Genomic DNA, 20,314 nt, shown 5'->3' with positions numbered 1-20,314 from the left:
TGTCCATTTCTTGCTCCAAGCTATCCACAAGAAAGTGATTGTATTTGGCCATGCAGGCTTAATAATTGGCTATTTTTACTGATAAGCAGGCAATGGCGTAGATCTTCCTCCCAAGTACATCCGACTTCCTGCCTTCTTTATCCGCAGGAGTTGTGTGTCTGCCAGCTCTGGAGGAGGTAGCACAGCCTATAATAAGATAATTGGGTATCAGGGGTTTCAATATGTATGTATTTTCAGCCTCTTGCACTCTGTAAAGGCTTTCCAATTTTGCACTCTGTAAAGGCTTTCCCACGTGCACTGTGCCACCTCTGAAATTACTGGCAGAAGAGGTAAGGCAACTGGTTGTGCAGACATTGCCTTGGCCATAAAGTTGTACACAGGGTCATCGATAGTAGTTGTCTGTGTTCTTAGGTTAAGTCCCAATGCCTCCATCATATATTTTAATTGAACATGGTAGGCCTTCATTTCCTAAGTTGGGAAAATATGTGAAAGAGTTGCAATGTCCGGAGGAATTTGGGTCAACTGTCTCTGTATCTGACTCAATGTCAGAAGAGCCATGATGACTCCCAGAAGGTTCTGGCACGATTCTGGATCATGCTCCCGTGTATGTAGTTCCTGTGGAACTGGAACCTCCAGCTCCGGAGGATCAGTCTGTACAGCAGCTGATGTCTGTTGTCTCACTCTCGTCTGAGTTTGTTTAGATGTCATCAAAGGTTTAGGTGGCTGGAAAGACACCTCCATCTGGGTTTGAGTGGCCGCAACTGCAGTTACCACCTTCCTTAGTGTTTCAGGCACAGAAGAATCTCTTGCAGACAGTGTCCTCATCCAAAGAGCCTGGGAGTAAGCAGTCGTCAACAGATTCTGTCTCTCAAGCATGGACTTCATGATCTGTCTTCCTGGTAATCATACGCTAGCCCTGGAGAATCCTGGGTAAAGCCACATGGTTGGGTAGCGGAAGGTATGCAATGTGAGAAGCCGCTGGTGTGCGAACTAGTTGCAGTAGCCAGATGTGCAGCTGTAAGTGTGTAGCACACAGGTGGATGTTGTTGAGAAGTAGGTGGGTCTTTCAGAGCTTCAGGCACTACATGGGTTTCATGCTCTGCAGACTGCGGGAATCCCCTAAAGATTGAAGGGGTAGTATCATTGGAATCCAACACAGAAAGCAAAGATTGTGCTGTGTTGGGGTCCAAAGCTCCATCTGCTGAGTCAGCATCCTCAATCGCAAAAGTTATTGGTACGTGACAACGTGGAGTCACTGTTTCCATTAAAATCAGTGTGTTGAGCATCAAGGGTAGCTCTTTTATTGTCAGCGTCAACGGAGATTTCATTGGAGTAGGTGCCAGGGAAAGAGAAGCTACTCTAGGAGCCGACACAGGCCTTGATACCAAGGGAGTTAGTGGTTATGGTGTTGAAGGCTTCGACGTCGAAGGCGGCACAGCAGTAGTTCAACGTACCAGCATCGAAGTTGACTCTCTCAATGTCGATGCTATTGAAGTTTACTGCAATGCAGATCTGTTTGCTGCCATAGTCAAGACTGGTTACATCAATGTCGATATCAACAGTACTGGAGCCAAAGAGCTCGTTGTTTGCAGTTTCATCACCAATGTTATTATAACATCTTGTGCCGACGAAGGAGAAGGAGTATCTCCTGATGTTGACGCTCTCTTCTTCTTTTTGGCGGGCTCCGATGCTTCCCCCATTTTGTGTCTGTGCTTCTTCAGCGGTTTGGGAGATTTAAACATAGGCCTCAAGGGTTTCAACGGGGCTGAAGCTTCAGCCCTCAAGGCAGATGGTTTAGAAGACAATTTTGCCCCCTCCTTAGTTGGACCCGGGGAACTCAAGATGTTGTCATAAAGAGCAGCCCAGAGATGAAGCTCCCTATTACGATAAGTTTGCATACAGAAAGATTGGCAAGCTCTACATGAATAAGTATTGTGGGCTTTTCTAAGGCATATGAAGCATAAGTCATGCCCGCCTTGAGAGTACATCTTAAATCTTTTTTTAAAAAATCCATTTTCTTGTCTGACTGTTTAGGGTTATCCATAGCTGTCGTCAGCGCTCCGTTAGAGGTTAGCCAAGTTATCAGTCCGATCTGTTGCCTCAGTAAGTCCGTTAACCCATCAAAACATAGTATTAAGCAATCCAATGTCCAAAAACCAATAAGCCAGTCTGAATATATGTATATATATATACATACACAAAAATATAAATTCTCTAAGGCATACCCATGGCTAATCCCGTATTGTGGCAGCTCTTGTGAGAGTTTGCAAGCAGAAGCACCTGATTGGATAGCGGGGATTCCTTATGCAGATAGGGAAGAGGAGCCTGTGAAAGCAGAAGCACCATGATGATTGGGCAGTGAGGATTCCATAGCAGATGGGGGAGAAGCCTGTGGCACTGTGGTGATTAGGCAGTGGGGATTCCATATGCAGATAGGGAGGAGGAGCCTGTGATGGTAAAGGTCAGTAGGAATGCAACTGTTACTGGTTGGTAGATGTTCTTGATTGTAGAGGAGAGGAATCTATCTGTATAAAAAAGGATAGTGGGCAGGGGTCTGTGAAGAGAGAGGTCATGAGGGAGGAAAGAGCCTCTTCAGGAGAAGGAGGCTGCCTTTGTGTGAATTAGTTGAGGAAACAAGACAAACAAGATCTGTTAACTCAAAAAGGAAGGGGGAGAGAGAGAAGGGAGGGAGGGGAAGAAAGACAGAGGGGAAGAGTGAGTGGAGGAGAGAGAAAAAGAGAAAAAGAAGGGAGGGAAAGAGAGAAAGAAGGAAGAATGAGGAATGGCCCCGAGTCTGTCAGCAGCCTGAGGGCATGAGTGGCTATGGTGGTGGCAGCAGCAAGGAAGGGCCCAGTCAACCACTCCTGCTGTTTGGGGCTATCAAGGTCATTGGCAGAGGGAGGCAGGCAGGCAAGGGACGGGCCCAGGCCTGCCAGTGACCTGAAGGGAACGAGCAGCCATGGTGTTTGCGGCAGCAAGGAACGGCCCGGTCAATGATTGCTGCTCTTGTGGGGAGGATCAGGATCAGGTGAGGGTGGGGAGGTCTCTGAGGATAGGGGGTTGCAGCTTGGCCAATAGGCATCAGCAACACTGCAGCCACGGCCAAGAGGGGTGAGAGGGATGGAGTAAAGGGATGGAGAGTGACCAAGAGGGGTGAGGGGGATGGAAGCAATGGGATGGAGGAGGATCAGGAGTGAGGCTTAGGTGAGGGTGGAGAGATCTCTGAGGTGAGGGGAGCAATCAAGTACTAGCGTGCAGATGCTCTGCACGGGTTAAGCTATTTATCATTATTTCTGGAACTCATGAAGGAAAAGGAACCAGTATGAAGGAGCTGCAGTGACTGAGGAACCGATCGCTACAGTGGTAGCAAAGGAACTGAAGTACTGATGCTTCCTCCCACTTTAAATAGCCATGTGGTCATTTGGGGTGGGGCGCAAGTGCCAAGAGGAGCTGTGATAGTCCACACCGATAGGCTTCAGCTCAGGCGCAGAACCCATTTCTAATGGATTCAATGGATAACGAACCAGATCAACAAGTTCCGGCCCCGGATCCCTCCCCCCCGACTCTGTGCTTCATGGAGTAGGGCTGTCTATGTGGGCACACGGGAGGCGTGCTGATGATAGATAGTTTGGTTGTCTGGGGAGAACCTAGGTTAAGTTCAGCCTTCCCCCCACGCCCTCCCAGGATGATTGTGTGGTTTGCCCCGTAGCTCAGTGTAGTCAATAAGGTTGTTCTCATGAGCAGCCAAGACAGGGCTAAGGCAGCCAAGCCCAGTCTTGGCTGTCCATGAGAACTGCTGGGATCCGTGTGGCTCCCGGTTGCACCTCAGCAGCAGACCCTTCTATTAGGGGTGTACACAAAACTGGTTTCCCCGGTCCGGTTTGAATCTGAATAGGATTCGGACTGGACCAAGTGCTGCACACCTAGAACATGGCCCCTGGCTCTTTTCAAATTTGAACTGCTTTGAAACCCCTACCATGCGTTTAAATGTGTTTTAAAAAATTACTCACAGTGGTTGCTGTGGTCATGGGGGTGGGTGGGGGTGGTCATGCAAATAGCCAGTGTGCATGAACAGAGATCAAACAAATAGCAGGGGCGTATCTAGGGGTAGGGCAGGCAGGGCATGTGCCCTGGGCGCCACTTGAAGGGGGGCGCCATTTTGTAAAATTAATTTTTTTTAAAAAAAGGCTGCCCTAAACAAAATGGCCACCGTGCATGCTCAAATGGCCTATGTGAGGCCCTAGGTCATGCCAGGCCTTGCAGAGGCCATTTGAGCATGCGCGGTGGCCATTTTGTTTTCAGTGCCCATTAAATTTTTTTTAAATGGCCTCTGCACATGCTCAAATGGTCCCTGCGAGGCCCTAGAGGCCAGTGGGGGGAGGAGGAACCTTTGCAAACCCCCCAGCCTTTAGGAAGTCCCCCAAAGGGGCTACAGGTAAAAAATAATAATATATAATATAAGTCACTGTACACATATTCAGATTGGCACTATGTACAGAGAATCAGGGCTTGTGAATACTGAGCTGATGCTTATGAGCTAGGATTGTATTCATTTGCTGTTACTTTGCTTCTTGTGATGTGAGTTAAATGTGATGTCTTGCTAATATGGCTATTAATGGTGAATTTGTCTTTGAATCAGTGTGAAATCCTTAATATTAAGGCCCACTGGGAGTTTCTTGCTCTCTTTCTCTCATTTTAACTGTCTTTCTGAAAGACTAGAATATATTCCAAGCACTGACACAGTTTACTCTGCATATCCTTTAATTATTTACAGAGTATCTGGGAAAAGTCAAATTCTCCATTGATTTTAAAAACTTATGTAATGGTGATGCTACAATACATGGTAGAGAATTAGACAGGCACTTTTGTTTAGTTTTCCAAGTACACCTCCACATAGTATTTAGGTATTTCATGAGCCCCAGCATCCTGAAATTTGTAGTTTTCCAGCATTTTTTGATCTGGCTAAGTCCACTGCTAAAATAGTTTTTGAAAGATTAAAAGATTAACGAGCCTGACTTGTATTTTTCAGCTGATATGATGGTAAAGTAATCTGAAAGATGGGTGTCAGATGCTTGGACAGGGGGCGCAATTTCAGTGTTTGTCCTAGGCGCTATTTTCCCTAGATACGCCTCTGACAAATAGCCTCCATACATGTGCAGAGGCTTGAATCGGGCTGAAGAAGGCACTTGTAGGGAGGCCGGCGGGAGTTTGAGAAGCTGCCGTAATGCCTGGTAGGGGCTTTGAACTAGGCCTGAACCAGTTCAGCCTGTCCAGCTTGACCTTGGACTCAACAGGACCTAGTCTGGTTTGAAGTAGAGCCTAGCCGGTTTGAGTGCGAGCCGGCTTGTACACCTCTACCGGCTATGAAACCTGGCTATTAAATGAGGTTAAGTGAGCAAGAACTCCCTTAACCCTGCCAGCTGCTTTCAGACAGCACTGAGAAACTGAAGGGTGCCCGCACATCCTGGGCGGAATACCCACAATGCACCGTGCTCTCGTGTGGTGCATTGTGGGATTTCCAGGGGCCAGGACGACATGCAACTCTGTGCCCAGCAATTGGGACCCAGTCATCTGAGGGGGAGGTAAGCTTCTATAGCCTTCCTCCTGTGCGCCCTCCTGCTCAAGTCCATGATCGTGTGAAAGGGCCCAATATAATTTAGTGTAAACTGACAGCAGCTCACCAAAGCTTCAGACAGGGCTTTCCAGACCTACCCGGAAATCCCAGAACTGAATATAGAACAATTCCACATGCAAACCATGTATTCTGCCATGGATCTACAGTCCCTCTTCAGATCTTTCTGAAAAATGCAGAGGTATATGTTCTTAGAAAACCTGGTTGCAAGAGTGACTCAGGACAAGAATTTGAGTATGAGAGAACCATGTGGTGCAATTGACAGAGTGTTGGTTTTAGATGTAGAGATCAAATCCCAACAGTGTCAATCTACATTTTGCTAAATGTATAAAGATGCTCCAGTGCTAAACTCCATAAAATATGAAGCACACACATGTATCTCTAAACAATTTGGGACATGTGATGAACACTAAGTAGGAATCTGTTATTGTTCCTCAGCAAAATATGTGCATTGGCCACCAGCCGTGAAGCTCATTTGTTGTCCTTGGACAAGTCATTATCTTTCAGCTTAATTTATTTCATTGGGTTGTCCGAGTAGAAAATGAGATAACCTCACATAAGCCATTCTGAACTCCATGGAAGGAGGGCAAGATACATATGTAAGAAATAAATATTTGGGAAGAATGTTGTGACCAGTGGAATGTTCAAATCCCTGAAATCTATTAATTTCGATGCCATTGGTCCATATCAGTGCTTAAACTATGACTTAAATAGTACAGCACAGACTGGACTCCACTCCTGTAGAATCATCCAATCTTTGCTGAGATGTCTAGGTGCTGGTATACATTGATGATGTCATGAACATATGCTGGAGCTTAAAGACTTCCAGTTGAGTTTCAAACAAGACTTTCAGAACCATTAAGTTCTGGCATAAAATGGCACAAGAATGTATGCATATGGAATAAGCACAGTTCAGGCACGTTGTCCACCACTGATCTACATTTCTCTTTTGTAAAGCTTCACTGCTTGGAACTAATTGCATACATAATAGACTCTAAATTGGGTCTTGAAGCATAAAATATTAGAATCCATTCACATCCACAGTATTACTGGATCATGGACAGATGCTAAGCTGAACTCAACAAAATTCAGTGGCAACTGCACCAAGCTAGTAATTACAACTCTTTGGAGAAAGCTGTTGATTGCCCTTTTAATATATTTTGCAACCCAGCCTGCTCATGTCACAGTTATTTTACTTCATTTAGAATATCGCCAAAATAAAACTAATTATTTCAAGGGCTTCCCTTTTACAGTAAATAAAGCAGAAATGTCAAGCAGCAACATTTAAAATAAGGGAGGGTAAAAAGAAGTTTAACAAAAGCTGTTTTGATTATTTTTATGTACGACCAATGTCTAAATCAAAATGGGCTTTAAAACGCTTTCAAAAATGTGAAGAACACACCACCTTCATGGGCAATGTGAATCAAGCAAGAAAACAACGATGCACCTAATTAAAGCTAATCCAAATATAGTAAAGATGTGGTGGTGCTGGATGCCAGTAACTAATGAAGGCAGCATAGCACGAAGCACAAGAGAAATATATCTGATTAACAGACACTGCGCAGGAATTCTTGTTCAAATAGGGATCTAATTTAAACCTGTAAACATCTTGACGAACTGGTGGAGCAGTAAGCCACTAAGTCTATTTTCCCTTAAAAATGCAGTGGGAGAAATTCTAAATGTCTTCTTTTTTTAGAGGGTAGACATGGAAATATATTTGCCATTGTTATTCAGTTACAAAGTGCAAATACATTTACCTTTGAAACCAGGAGTGAAATTACTTCTTTCACAGTTTCTTCAATCAAGTCGTCTATTTTCGAATGGTATTGTTGCTGTTTTTCAGAAGACAAAAATGGCATTAAGGTACATATGGACACAACACTTTTTGTTACAAGTCATACATGGTACAGAGCTTCTAAATCCGACAGATCAGATTTACTTAAAATCATCATTTTGAACATCAGAAGAACAAAACCTTAAAAATGGTCTACCCAATCAACATTTTCTAAAAATTTCCCATGTACGCTGTTGAGTTAAGCAGCTAATGGGGTTATTATTTAGATGAATTGAGTTCTTATTCTCATTCAGGCAAAGGAATGCGAAGGATACTTTTTGTCTTCCCTGTAATTAAGGTGACTGTGTATTCCCCCCCCCTCTCCCGCCCCAAAAGGTTGGTTTAGCTGGAGAAGCAAGATGAGAAAAAGATTTAATTAATAAAGCACTTCATGTCTGACAACTCTCTTTCATAAGTTATGTCCTCCAGAAATGAAATGAGGAGCCAGTTGTTAAATCTTAAAAGAGCCCTTTTATCGGTGGAGTGAGCTGCAGTTTATACAACTCCTACACAATCTGCTCAGACATGGGCAAATATAAAATGTCATCAAGAAAGCTAAAGCGATGGTAATAAATTACTAGGCCATAATAAATGGCATAATAAATACATCAGCTGTCATTCTCTATCTTTTTATTTCTGCCTTTTTTCTGCTAATGAAAACATCTTTAAAGAAGCACACTTTAAATTAAATCTGAAAGACTTTTGCACTCTGCTTCGATGATAATAGAAGAGACATCCATCCTGCAGTTAGCTGAAGCAAGGGCTCCTTTTCTATACTGAGCATATATAAATACTTTAAAAAAAAAAGAAAAGGTAATTTTCTCCTCAGAAACGTTTGTCCACCAGCCACTTCACAAAAAATGTGACTTGTAAAGACTAACCCTATCTTGATAGTTCAAGGCTACCTGAAACAGCAAGAGCATAATACTTGGAGTAAAAGCACCGAAATCAATATAAACATTAGCCTAACTTGGCAGGAGCCCATTGAATAGTTTTCTAAAATTTAGCTTTTTGAAGGCTATTTGTGTCCTTTCTCAAAGTGTCCACACAGATCTACTTAATAATTCCCAGGAGAGCTGCCCTTTTGTCAAGCAAATGCCCACTGTGCTTAGATTAATGAAGCAAACATCTTGTATACAGGTAGATGGATGCAGATACACGTGTAATGTCAGAAAGTGCCAATTAGTGCTTTTATAAAATAGGCTGTAATGTAGCCCATAGCTGAACATTCTTAAGCTCCATTGAAATCAAAGGAGCAGACACTGGGATAACTGTGGGCAAGACTGTAGTCATCGTACATTATTCCTTTAGGGTCAGAGAATTTCACATGCATGAGTATGACTATGACTTTAGACAGCCACACTAATCTCAAGTATGAATATATAGATATATAATGCAAAGAACACATGAGGCAATGTTGGCTTATCACAGTTTAGATATTTTTGGTAGCTACTGCCCATCATTTTGTTTGCTAGCTTCACCTCTGGAATTAATCTTTTCCCTTGTTATAGCCCCAGCCTGCCTGATTGCTACTTAAGAAGCAGCCCTACTTAAAAGCAGCAGCTGCTGCCTGCCTGATAACTACTTATGGGTAGGTGACTGTAAAAAGGTGGCACCGCTTGTTTTGGTGCGTTATTTTGGGTGTTTTCTTCACCTTTATTTGATTTTAAGCAGTTGAAGAGGAGTTTTAATTAACTCACTCTAAGTATGCAGCGGGGAAATGCTTGACTAACAAGCAGGCTGGTACTATATCAGGCAGCAGCGATATAGGAAGATGCTGAAAGGCATCATCTCATACTGCATGGGAGGAGGCAATGGTAAACCCCTCCTGCATTCTACCAACGAAAAAAACACCACAGGGCTCTGTGGGTGCCAGGAGTTGAAATCGATTTGACGGCACACTTTAAGTACAAGTGGGATGAGACAAAATATGGATTTTTGGAAGGATAAATAAAGCAAAAGTAATTCCCTTAACAGTGATAGTGGGGGACAAAGACTAAGCTTGCCTGGATGGTTTGAATATTTGAAGTGAATACTGAGACCTTTGGTCCATCTAGTTCAGTTTTGTCTACACTGCCCGGCAGCAGCTCTCCCAAGCTACAGACAGGAGCCTTTCCCAAGTCCCACCTGGAGATGCCAGGGGTTGAACCTGGGACCTTCTGTGTGCAAAGCATATGCTCTACCACTGGTCTATAGATTTCAGTGGTGAGTAAGTGTGGGTAGAAAAGGCATTGGGTCAGCTGTAACCCTCCTATGGAAGATGGGGCAGAAACTAACAGCTGAGCAGTGGTAGATTGTCCGGGGAGGGGTGAGAGATGGAGAACTAGGGTGCAGGTGTTCTGTGCAGAGCCAGCTAGTATGTATGTATTTTGCTTGGTGCTGAAGATCTAAATATTCTGACCAGAGCTGTTGCTTTGCTGAAGAATGTTTACAAGTAACCAACACTCTGTTGAAGACAAAATCAATTCTAAAACAAAATGAACTTACCCACTGATCAGCAAACTGGGTCATGGGACACAAAGTTCCCCCCAAAAAACAGACAATGGGGGAAAATGGAGAAAATAATAATTATAAAATCATATAATAAATATCTAATTAAACTGATGACTTAATGAAATTAGTGCATATGTATATCAATTGGATGCACAAAGAATATGAATAAAAGGACTGAATTACTAAGGAAAAAAGATAAATGCACATAAATATGACAGTTGTACAACAAAGCAAAATATTATAGGCACCTGTGACTACAGCAGGGGTCCACAAATCTTAGCTGGGTTTGGAAGCCAATCAATGTTTCTAATAGCCTGTGAAGCTTAGCTTTCTTGATCCGTGCTTCAGGGAGGCGAAGCTGGGATCTTTCCTTTTTTATCCGTAGCTTTTGGAATTGGGGTTTACCAGGCAAAAAAGGCATGGTGAGTGTGACTTTGTGGATGTTGTGTCTGTAGCAACTTCTCCCTTTCCAGTTCGTACCACTGATGTGATGTTCCAGATGAAAGGGATAATCTGCTTCCTTGCATTGCTGGTGGCTTAAAAAAATTATTCCTCTAGCAGAGTGTATGCCTGCTGGACATTTCTGGTCATCAGAACCAAGGATGGTTCTGATGACCATCATTACATTTCTGGTCATTATTGGTGACCACTGCTGTGAACCCCTTCCTACTTTATCATTTTATTTTATTTATCAAATTTATATACTGCCCAAACTTTCGTTAACATTAATAAAACCATCCTCACTACAAAAAATGTTCATAAACTAAAGGGTCACAATCCAGGAATAATGTTCTGGCTATTATCACTTTCCTTTATCTCAGATTGTATTGTGCAGAAAACCTTTATCTGACAAAGGAAGACATGGAAGGACAGACCTACTAACAAATATGAGCTGTTGCTAATTGAACACTAGAAAGTATTCAGGGATGTGAAGCTAAAGGAGCTGCCATATACTGAGTCAGACCATAGGTCCATCTAGCTCAGTGTTGTTTACACAGATGGCAGAGGCTTCTCCAAGGTTGCTGGCAGGAGTCTCTCTCAGTCCTATCTTGGAGAAGCCAGGGAGGGAACTTGGAACCTTCTGTTCTTCCCAGAGTGGCCCCATCCCCTGAGGAGAATATCTTACAGTGCTCACACAAATAGTCTCCCATTCATATGTAAACAGGGGGGCCCTTGTTTAGCTAAGGTGACAAGTCATGCTTGCTACTACAAGACCAGCTCTCCTTCCTTTTATCAGTAGTGTGATCTAATTAAAAATGTCAGTTAAAGAAGATAGTAACTCAGCTCAGTTTTTCAAATAAGACATTCTGGAATATCTAGTGCCTGAAAGTTCTGGATACACATAGTTATGGAAGGATGGCAGTTCTGCTATAGCTCTACTATCTGCCCTCCTAACTATTGTAATGTAGTTTTCACATGGCTACAGAAAACCGGCAGCTCATGCTTTTGCTTTCTCAGAAATCATTTTGGTCTGCATTCTGAATATTTGTATATTCATAATAAACAGGAAAAAAAAGGTGCTGGTTATCAGGATAATACTTACCATCATCTTCAACAACATAGAACTTAGCATTTATATAGTGTGTTTCAAGTGTTCAAAGCATTTACAAGTCATTATTATTTAGTAATAACAACAGCCACTCTGTAAGATAAACCAGTATTATCCCCAGACTGCAGATTGCGGGGAGGGGCACTTTAGTTGAGAAATCTGTGCTGCCCTCTTGCCACCAAGGTACATTTCTGTACTAGCACTGAGACTAAATGGGAACAGCAAGAGAGAGGGAGCGGGGAAGAAGTAGGGAAAGGGCCAACTCTATGCTAGATCCTCTAAATGTTTATTCTTTAGAGAGATGTGGCAAGGTGATTTTAAGGGTAGAGAATGAGCAAGGACTTGGTAGAGTAATCAACTGTATGGAATTCTTGCTGCTGAAATTTGGCAAAAACCCTCTGTGCCATTATTAATATTTTAAAGCCTAAATTTTAAGATGTTTGCACTTTCACCTACCTCCTGCCCCCCATCCAGAATACACAGCTTAGCAGTTTGCTTCTTAGCATCAACCAGCACGTTAAACATAGTACACACAGAAGAGGGAATACGCAAGTCCGTTGATTTGCTTGTCTTTTGCAGTTTGAGCTCAAATGCAATCCTTGTTCTATTAATCAAAACATAGAGAACACAGTAGAAAAATCTATCATGGCTCAAAGTAAATTGAATGTACAAGCTCATCCAAACTAAATATGTGAATTTAAAACATTCATTTCAAGCATGTTAAAATCAAAGTAGACATGTTTAGGAACACAATACTTTAAGAAGTGAAATTATTATATCACTTGTCTTAATAAAACTTTCCAGTGAAGTGGTTTGATAATCATCCCAAGGTGAGGTACTGACTTAATTGCATAACAGCATGCCAAAACATAACGCGATAAAACACAAAATATCTGTCAGAAAGCATTCAACTTAAGTTTCTGGGACAATTTTAAACAGGGTATAGATTGTCACATAAGTTATTGAGGTACTTCTGGCAGTTTAAAAATATGCTGTGAGCTTTAGTGAGACTCACAGCTTTTTATCCAAAAGAAAACAGAACAATAATTGCTCCTTCACTTTTACACAAAAGCACTCCCACACTACAGGAATAGTTTGAAGTAATTCTGATACACCGTTCTGAGCTCCTCAAAAGGAAAAGCAGGATATAAATGTAAAAGAAAGAAAAAAGGGAACCAAAAGATATTTGAACTGGTCTCACCAGAAAAAACAAGGATCAGTGCACCTGTTGTGCACTGTTACAATATCAGGTTAAATCATTCCATCAAGTGGCTGATCATGTATGCAGTGGATCGGATGATTTTTAATCAAGTCTGCATGAACAGAAGGGTTTGTAGCTGCATGGTGAAAATCAATCAGGCTAGCAACCACTGCACACAGGTGGCTCACCGGGCATTATGGAGCAGTTTAAAGTCTTCAATTCATAGAATATATCCTGGGCCTTCAGAGGAAGCTTATTGCCTGTTGTTGCTTGCGACAAGTTGCAGCATGCTGTGCCACTGGCCCCACTCCCTGGAAGAGCGTGACACTGATGCCACACTGTCCCCTGCACTGTCCCACCTCCGGTAGACCAGAGCGCAGTGCTGAAACCACCCTCTTCCTCGATTTCACCTTTCAAGGTGTGTACTCTGTTCTTAGGCTGGCACTGCGGCTTGCTAGCATAGCAGGCAGTGTGCATCCAGCTTCATTTGCCTCTTTCTTTGGTTACCGCCAGTGCTTTCATGAGCTGGCTCTTTCTGCTGCCTCTCTTCCCCAGCACCAAAGCTTGTCTGCTTTGTCTCCTGGAGGATGCACATTGCCTGCCTTTACTGATGCACCAGCATAAACTCTCTCTCTCCAGCTGCCTCTCCCCTCCAGCACTAACAAGTGTGTCCAATTTGTCTCCAAGAGAAAAAGTGGACAAGCTTCATGCTGGAGGAGAGGGGCAGCAGGAGAGAGAGCCAGTAGCAGTGGAAGCAGTGGCAGACAGACGCCAACAAAGCTGGATGCACACTGCCTGATCTGAGGATAGAGCATGCCCTCTGAAGGAGAAGATGGCAAAGGGGAAGAGGGGAAGAAGCTGGCATCAGTGCCAGCTTCTGGGACGGGACGAAGGGGGATGGTCTCGTCAGGTGGATCTGGAGGGGAAATAGAGGGGGGAAACAGGGGCAGCAGTGGAGACAAGACATGGTTGGTTGGTGGCAGCAGGTAGGTTCAGTGATGGCTGCATTGGGCCTGAACTCACAGCCCCGTGGCGTACTTGCCACTTGAGGCTATCATCTCACCTAACTGCTGTGTTCCTTGAAGAAAGAGACAGCTATAACTCAAACAAGGATGGTATGGCTCTTCAAAGAGCTGCTTATTTATTGACTTAGTAGGCTTAGATCCAGCCTGACTCAGCAGCTCACAGTAATTAACAATAACAAAAACCCTCCTAAATTCTGTAGATGGAAATAAGGAGAAAGAGCATTGTTGGAGACCATAAATAAGAATCACCACTTCTAGTGATTCAGAAGGTTATGCCTGGGATGCAAAATGTAAAGTAGTGCTTGCCAACTGATGTTCCAAAGAGGAGAGCTGGTCTTGTGGTAGCAAGTCCCCTTAGCTAAGCAGGGTCTGCCCTGGTTGCATATGATAGACTAGACATGTGAGCACTGTAAGATATCCCCCTCAGGGGATGGAGCCACTCTGGGAAAAGCAGGAAGTTTCAATTTCCCTCCCTGGCTTCTCCAAGATAGGGCTGAGAGAGATTCCTGCCTGCAAACCTGGAGAAGCCGCTGCCAGTCTGTGAAGACAACACTGAGCTAGATAGACCAATGGTCTGACTCAGTATATGGCAGCTTCCTATGTTAAGTTTATATCAGACACTGAGCCAGCGTGGTGTAGTGGTTAGAGTGCTGGACTAGGACCGGGGAGACCTGAGTTCAAATCCCCATTCAGCCATGAAACTAGCTGGGTGACTCTGGGCCAGTCACTTCTCTCTCAGCCTAACCTACTTCACAGGGTTGTTGTGAAAGAGAAACTCAAGTATGTAGTACACTGCTCTGGGCTCCTTGGAGGAAGAGCGGGATATAAATGTAATAATAATAATAATAATAATTTTGCAGCTGTCAGTTGCCTCTCTCCAGCCCTTCCTTTCATATGAAACATATTTCATATGTTTTGAAATAGCTTGGAGGTGGTTTAGAACAGATTGAGACAGGAGCATGCTGGAGTAAAAAGAGACTTTTTTTGCTGGCTTATCCCAGTATCAGTCTGTATTCTTGTTCATCTTCCACAGACAGGAGAGAAGGGAAACATACAAAAATGAAGGAAAGATCCTCCCTCTTCTGTTTTTCCCTTTCAGTTTTTCCTCTGGGGAAGATGGGGGTAAAAGCAGGTGCATCAGCATCAATTGCACTAACAAAAGGAGACATGTGCCCTAGTCCCAGACATTTCCCTTCAACCTTCCTCAGAAGGAAAGGCAGAGACTGAGGAATGTCAGTGAGAGAAGAGATACCCCTTTCTGGTGCACCCTGTTCTCAGGAGCTGTGAACATAAAGAAGCATTTAAAAACAAGCTATTTTTAAATGTTCCCTGTTGGGACTGCTTTCACTTGTCTGTAGCAATTGCCATATCTTCACACCACCACAATATTACATGTCCTTGCAGACTGGTTCACCAACTGGAGCAATTCAAAGCACTCTCCATGTGATGCAAGTTATAAGACATTTAGAAGATGCTGATAATTATTCTGACCCCATTCTACAGGGAAAAACAGATTCAGTTTCCCTTTTTGAATGTTCATATCCAAATATCTTGTAAGATAATTCATAAAGTGCATGCATACCTTTTGACACAGGCTTCTATCATATCGCTGGCCATAAGTTTAAGTCTCTGCTCCAAGTGATGGGCAAATTCAGGTTCTGGCCAATGAAGATCAAAGACAAACGTCTGTAGTGCATCAAGTTTCCAGAAGAGATCTTCTGATGTTGCTGACCCATTACTATAAAACCAAACATAGTGATATTCAAATTACAGCAGTAGATAAAACAGTGCTTTTGCCTCTCAGCACTTCAGTTGTGTGGCATTGCAAAATCATAAAAGCAGTTCTGAAATCACTATGCTTTGGTTGTTGGGGAGTCCACTTTTATATCTCCTTTAGCTGCTGTGGCACAAAGAAAGATTCTTCATGAACCTGACCCATCTTTGAGGTCACTGAACACATATAACATTTTTCATACATGTAAAATCCAATGCATGTGCATGTAGTCCCAGACTGTGTAGTTATTTGCTGGACTTTATCTGGAATATTGATTGTTCAGATCTACCAGCACTGTTTTTTGTGCACTTATGTCCTATTCATATATTACACCCACATGTGGATATCCGTCAGGACAGGTGAGCCTAGTGGATGGGTCAAGAGAGCATGAACTGGAGAAAAACAGGGGTATTATTTTTATTATTATTCTATTATCTATCATCATCATCATCTATTATATTATTATATTATTATTATTCTACGCGAGCAAGCATAGTGTAGTGTTTAGAGTGTTGGATTAGGACCGGAACACTTGAGTTTGAATCCCCATTCAATCATGAAACTCACTGGGTGACTCTGGGCCAGTCATGTATCTCTCAGCCTAACCTACCTCACAGGGTTGTTGTGAGGATAAAAATAACCATGTACACCGCTCTGAGCTCCTCGGAGGAAGAGTGGGATATAAGTATAAAAATAATAAATAAATAAATAATTTGAACCCTGAAAGCATATTGGAGATAAAGAAATGACTCTGCATAGGAAGGTTGAACGGTAGTGCATTCTTGGAATTACAGGACTCAGAATTAGTCTTTACATAATACCTTTACCTTATCCAGTAGTCTCTTTCTATGAGAGGCCCATGACTTCAAGAAAAATACAGTTTTTCTATGAATGAAAAATATGAGTGTATAAGTGATCTCTTTAGTTGGACAGCCCAGCTTTAGTTGCTGTTATGAAAAAGAGATGAAACTTAACATGGGGTATACACAGACTTGGTTTAGGCCATGGTCAGAATTCAGACCGGTCTGCAGTCGGTGAACCTGTTTGGCCAAATTGCAAACCAGTCTGGCGGTTTGAGATGAAAGTAAAGCTGCCGGTCCTTACCAGCGTCACCACTGCCCCAGGCAGCTTCCTGCTGCAACAGTGCTCCCCCTAGCAGCCTGTGCATGGTGGTGCAGTTCCGTCACTCACCTGGCCTTCGAGCGGAGGCCAGGTGGGTGATGGAGCCACGCCACTAAGTGGCTGGACTGCTTCACAGTTCAGCTGAAGCAGACCGGTCTGAATTTGGACTGCAGCCCAAACCATGGTCTGCAATCACTTCAGACTGAACAGAGAGTATGTCTGTCTGTCCACCATACTTGGCCTACCCCTAAAAGGCCTACAGAGATCAGGCTAGAAAACAACCTATTGCAGCTTCCAGGTCTGTAGAAAAATATATTTTGGAGGAAAAGTCTGAGGAAAATGCAAGAGAACCCTGGATACCATCTCAACAGAGGTATGGCTCATGGTTTCCTTTTCTTCTATTTCCAGGTTTTGATGGTTGAGCTCACTGAACTCAGCAGGTCAGACCATGCCCTAGTTAATACTGGCTATGGATTTGCAGTGTCTATAGATCAGTGGGTGGAAAATACTGGCCAGTATCTCTTTGACAGCTCTACTAGATACAATAATAGTAATACAGCTGTAAATTTGGCCTCTGATAAAAACTGTATTGGAAAAGACTCTCCCCATCCCAATCCAGTAGGACTATGTAAAGAAGTGAGTGTGTGTGTGTGTGTGTGTGTGTGTGTGTGTGAGAGAGAGAGAGAGAGAGAGAGAGAGAGAGAGAGAGAGAGAGAGAGAACATCATGTGGGAGAGGATCTTAAAAAACTATTTCCAAAATCAGATTTGGCAAACCAAAACCAGATTTCTTTCACTAGTTTTCTTCACATTTTTCTATTGATTTTAATATTACAGTTGGCTTCTCCTGTTATTGTTATGATCCTGAAAGAGAGGAATCACTACTAGAAATGTAAGAGCAATTATGTTATTTAAATTATATTCCACTACTGCTATTTTGAGAACCACCTAATGGTGCAGCAGGGAAGCAACTTGCCTAGGGAGCAAGAGGCTGTCAGTTCGAATCCCCACTGGTATGTTTCCCAGACTATGGGAAACTCCTATATCAGGCAGCAGCAATATAGGAAGGGGCTGAAAGGCATCATCTCAACTGTAAACCCCTCCTGTATTCTACTAAAAAAACCACATATCTCTGTGGTCGTCAGGAGTCGATACAGACTCGATGGCACAATCAATACCAATACTGCTATTTCTAGTCATATTAACTGACACAAAGTTACTTCCATGTCCCAAATACGTATCTATTACTTTGATTGCATGAACATTTTTCTGTCAGGTATAAGGCAAGTGCAAACCTTGGACTCTTGTGCATCCTTGCAAAAGGAGGTAACATACGACCTGATGCAATATCAGATTCAACTGTATCTGAGATCTCCCTGAACTCACTATTTGTACTCCTCTTTCAATGCAAGTTCAAGGAGATCGTGGATGCAGATGAACCAGATATCATGTGCGGTTATGTGTTACTTTCCACTCAGGGAGAACTGTATGTGTAAGGGTGTATAAACCCAAGGGACACTCCCCTCTAATACCAAGTAGAAAAATATTTGTATGTTTAGCAGCATAAACTGCTGATAAAATGCCTTTACAGTGTTAAATTTCATTGCAGCTCATGCTTGAAATTTGGCTCTTATGTTGTATACATCCTAGGAGACAAAAACATTGTACATGAGAACAAAGGCAAAATATGTCAAACATTTCCTCTCCAAATCTCACATTTCTATATGGTTAACTATGTGGTGATAAATTATAGCTCACCATATAAAAGCACAATAAAAGCAATCATTTTTATTTATTTATTTAATTTAGCAAATTTATTGACCGCCTGACTTCCATAGACTCGAGGCGATTTACATAAACTAAAACAATGAAAAGAGAAAAAAGGGGAAATGCACACGCACACACAAACTAAAAGCCTGGTAAAATAAATAAGTTTTCAAAAACTTCTTTAAGGACAGAAGGGAGGTGGCATTACGAATCTCAGGAGGCAGGGTGTTCCATAAGGAGAGGGCTGCAACGGAGAAGGCCCTCACACGAGCCCGGGCCCCATGTACCTCCCCTGGGCTCGGAACTCTGAAAAGGCCCACCTGAGATGACCTCACAGGGCGGGTTGAAGTTGGACGGGAGAGGCAGTCCTGAAGGTACACAGGTGCCAAACCCTGAAGGGTTTTTATAGGTGATAACCAGCACTTTGAATTGGACCTGGAAGCAAACTGGCAACCAGTGCAGTGACCGCAACAAAGGTGAAACATGGTCATATTTTCTGCTGCCCATAAGCAGCCGGGCCATGGCATTTTGGGCCAGCTGAAGCTTCTGAGTCTTCTTCAAAGGCAACCCCAGGTAGAGCACATTGCAATAGTCCAACCGAGAGGTGACAAGGGCACGAGTCACGGTTGCCAGGGCCTGCCCATTGAGGTAAGGCTGCAATTGGAGCACCAGACGAAGCTGGGCAAAGGGTCCCCTGGCTGCGGCTTCCACCTGCTGTTCAGCAGGAGCTATGATTCCAGGATGACCCTCAAATTGTGAGCCTGCTCTTTCAAGAGGAATGCGACCCCATCAAGGGAGACACTCAAAACCGGAACCTGGACAGATCGAGAACTAAACAAGAGTTCCTCTGTCTTGGAGGGATTCAGCCTGAGCTTGTTTTGGCCCATCTAAACCCTTACAACCTCTAAACACTGGGTCAACATGTTCATATTGTTTGATTTTCAGAGTTTTTAAATGATTGCTTGCTTAATAGGACTCCGAACAAAAAGGACCCAGAAGAAATTATTTCCTCTCAAATGCTGCCAATAAAATAATATTCACATTCACCCTGTGTTAGCCATTTAAACTGGTTTAATCATACAGTCAAATAGGGTTTTCACCTATTACCTTAAGAGGCAGGAGCAGCCGGTGTGAGTGCCGCCAGTGGGGGCAGGGTGGCGAGGCACCTTTAAGCACAAATTCATAGGTGTTTATCTCTGCTCTGGCTGCAGCTGCAAACTACTCCAAGCAGAGCGCGCTGCCCGGTACTCCCTGCGGTGGTGGAACGGCTCTGCCACTCACCTGGCCACTGGTGAGAGATGGGCTCTGCGGAAGCCAGGTGAGTGGCAGAGTCGATCCGCCACCACAGGGAGTGCTGGGCAGTAGTTTGCAGCTGCAGCCAGAGTGGAGGTAAGTACCTTTTAATTTGTGCTTTAAGGTGCTTCTTGCCATCCCCTGCGGCACCTGCATTGGCCATTCCTGTTAATAGGTATAATAGCCATCACTCATTAAAATTCTCAGAAACATGGAATTCAATGTCTCTTCTGTGATACAGAGTAACAGTACTGTATTAATTTGCTTTTTCAGTTGGGAACTGCACAAGAATACTCAGAGAATAGGCAAATATTTTGTGAAATAATGAACTAATCCACATACAGAAAGGAAAGCTGTGGCAACACAAAGGAATAATATGTTCCTAACAGTGCTGCTAAGCAGAAATTCGTCATCTGATACTTTTGGCTGTGTGAGTCAAATCCCCTTGGGGAAAGGGGGGTTTAACATTGACAATACTACAATTGTTTGTGGAAACCGTGCATAATTTATTTGCAACACTCAGTACTAGCACTTGCCTGACCCTTTAAAGAAGTTCTTGACATTTACATGAATGATAAATACAACTCAAAGTTTTTTTATGGTCTCTTCCTGTTCTCCCAAAGGAA

The 20,314-nt window shown here is 43.2% G+C and overlaps 1 protein-coding gene across 29 annotated transcripts in view; it reads right to left on the bottom strand.

Annotated features, from left to right (window-relative positions):
• CADPS2 (calcium dependent secretion activator 2) overlaps nucleotides 1-20,314 on the bottom strand; it is a 522,314-nt gene that overhangs the window by 78,640 nt on the left and 423,360 nt on the right. For 22 of the 29 annotated variants that reach the window (XR_008307725.1, XR_008307727.1, XR_008307726.1 and 19 more), the window contains 4 exons: nucleotides 15,317-15,472; nucleotides 11,965-12,112; nucleotides 9,954-9,968; nucleotides 7,390-7,464 (listed from right to left, as the gene is read on the bottom strand). Coding sequence is in view for 26 of the 29 variants with exons in the window: in XM_053251802.1 (XP_053107777.1) it covers nucleotides 7,390-7,464; nucleotides 9,954-9,968; nucleotides 11,965-12,112; nucleotides 15,317-15,472 (394 nt within the window). In the remaining 3 variants the exon portion in view is untranslated. The remainder of the gene's footprint in view (nucleotides 1-7,389; nucleotides 7,465-9,953; nucleotides 9,969-11,964; nucleotides 12,113-15,316; nucleotides 15,473-20,314) is intronic. The other 7 variants (XM_053251790.1, XM_053251803.1, XM_053251799.1 and 4 more) reach the window with 1 other exon arrangement.

The sequence above is a fragment of the Hemicordylus capensis genome, chromosome 5 (genome assembly GCF_027244095.1).
Source record: "Hemicordylus capensis ecotype Gifberg chromosome 5, rHemCap1.1.pri, whole genome shotgun sequence".
Classification (NCBI taxonomy): domain Eukaryota; kingdom Metazoa; phylum Chordata; class Lepidosauria; order Squamata; family Cordylidae; genus Hemicordylus; species Hemicordylus capensis.
This window is presented reverse-complemented; position numbering and strand designations above follow the sequence as displayed.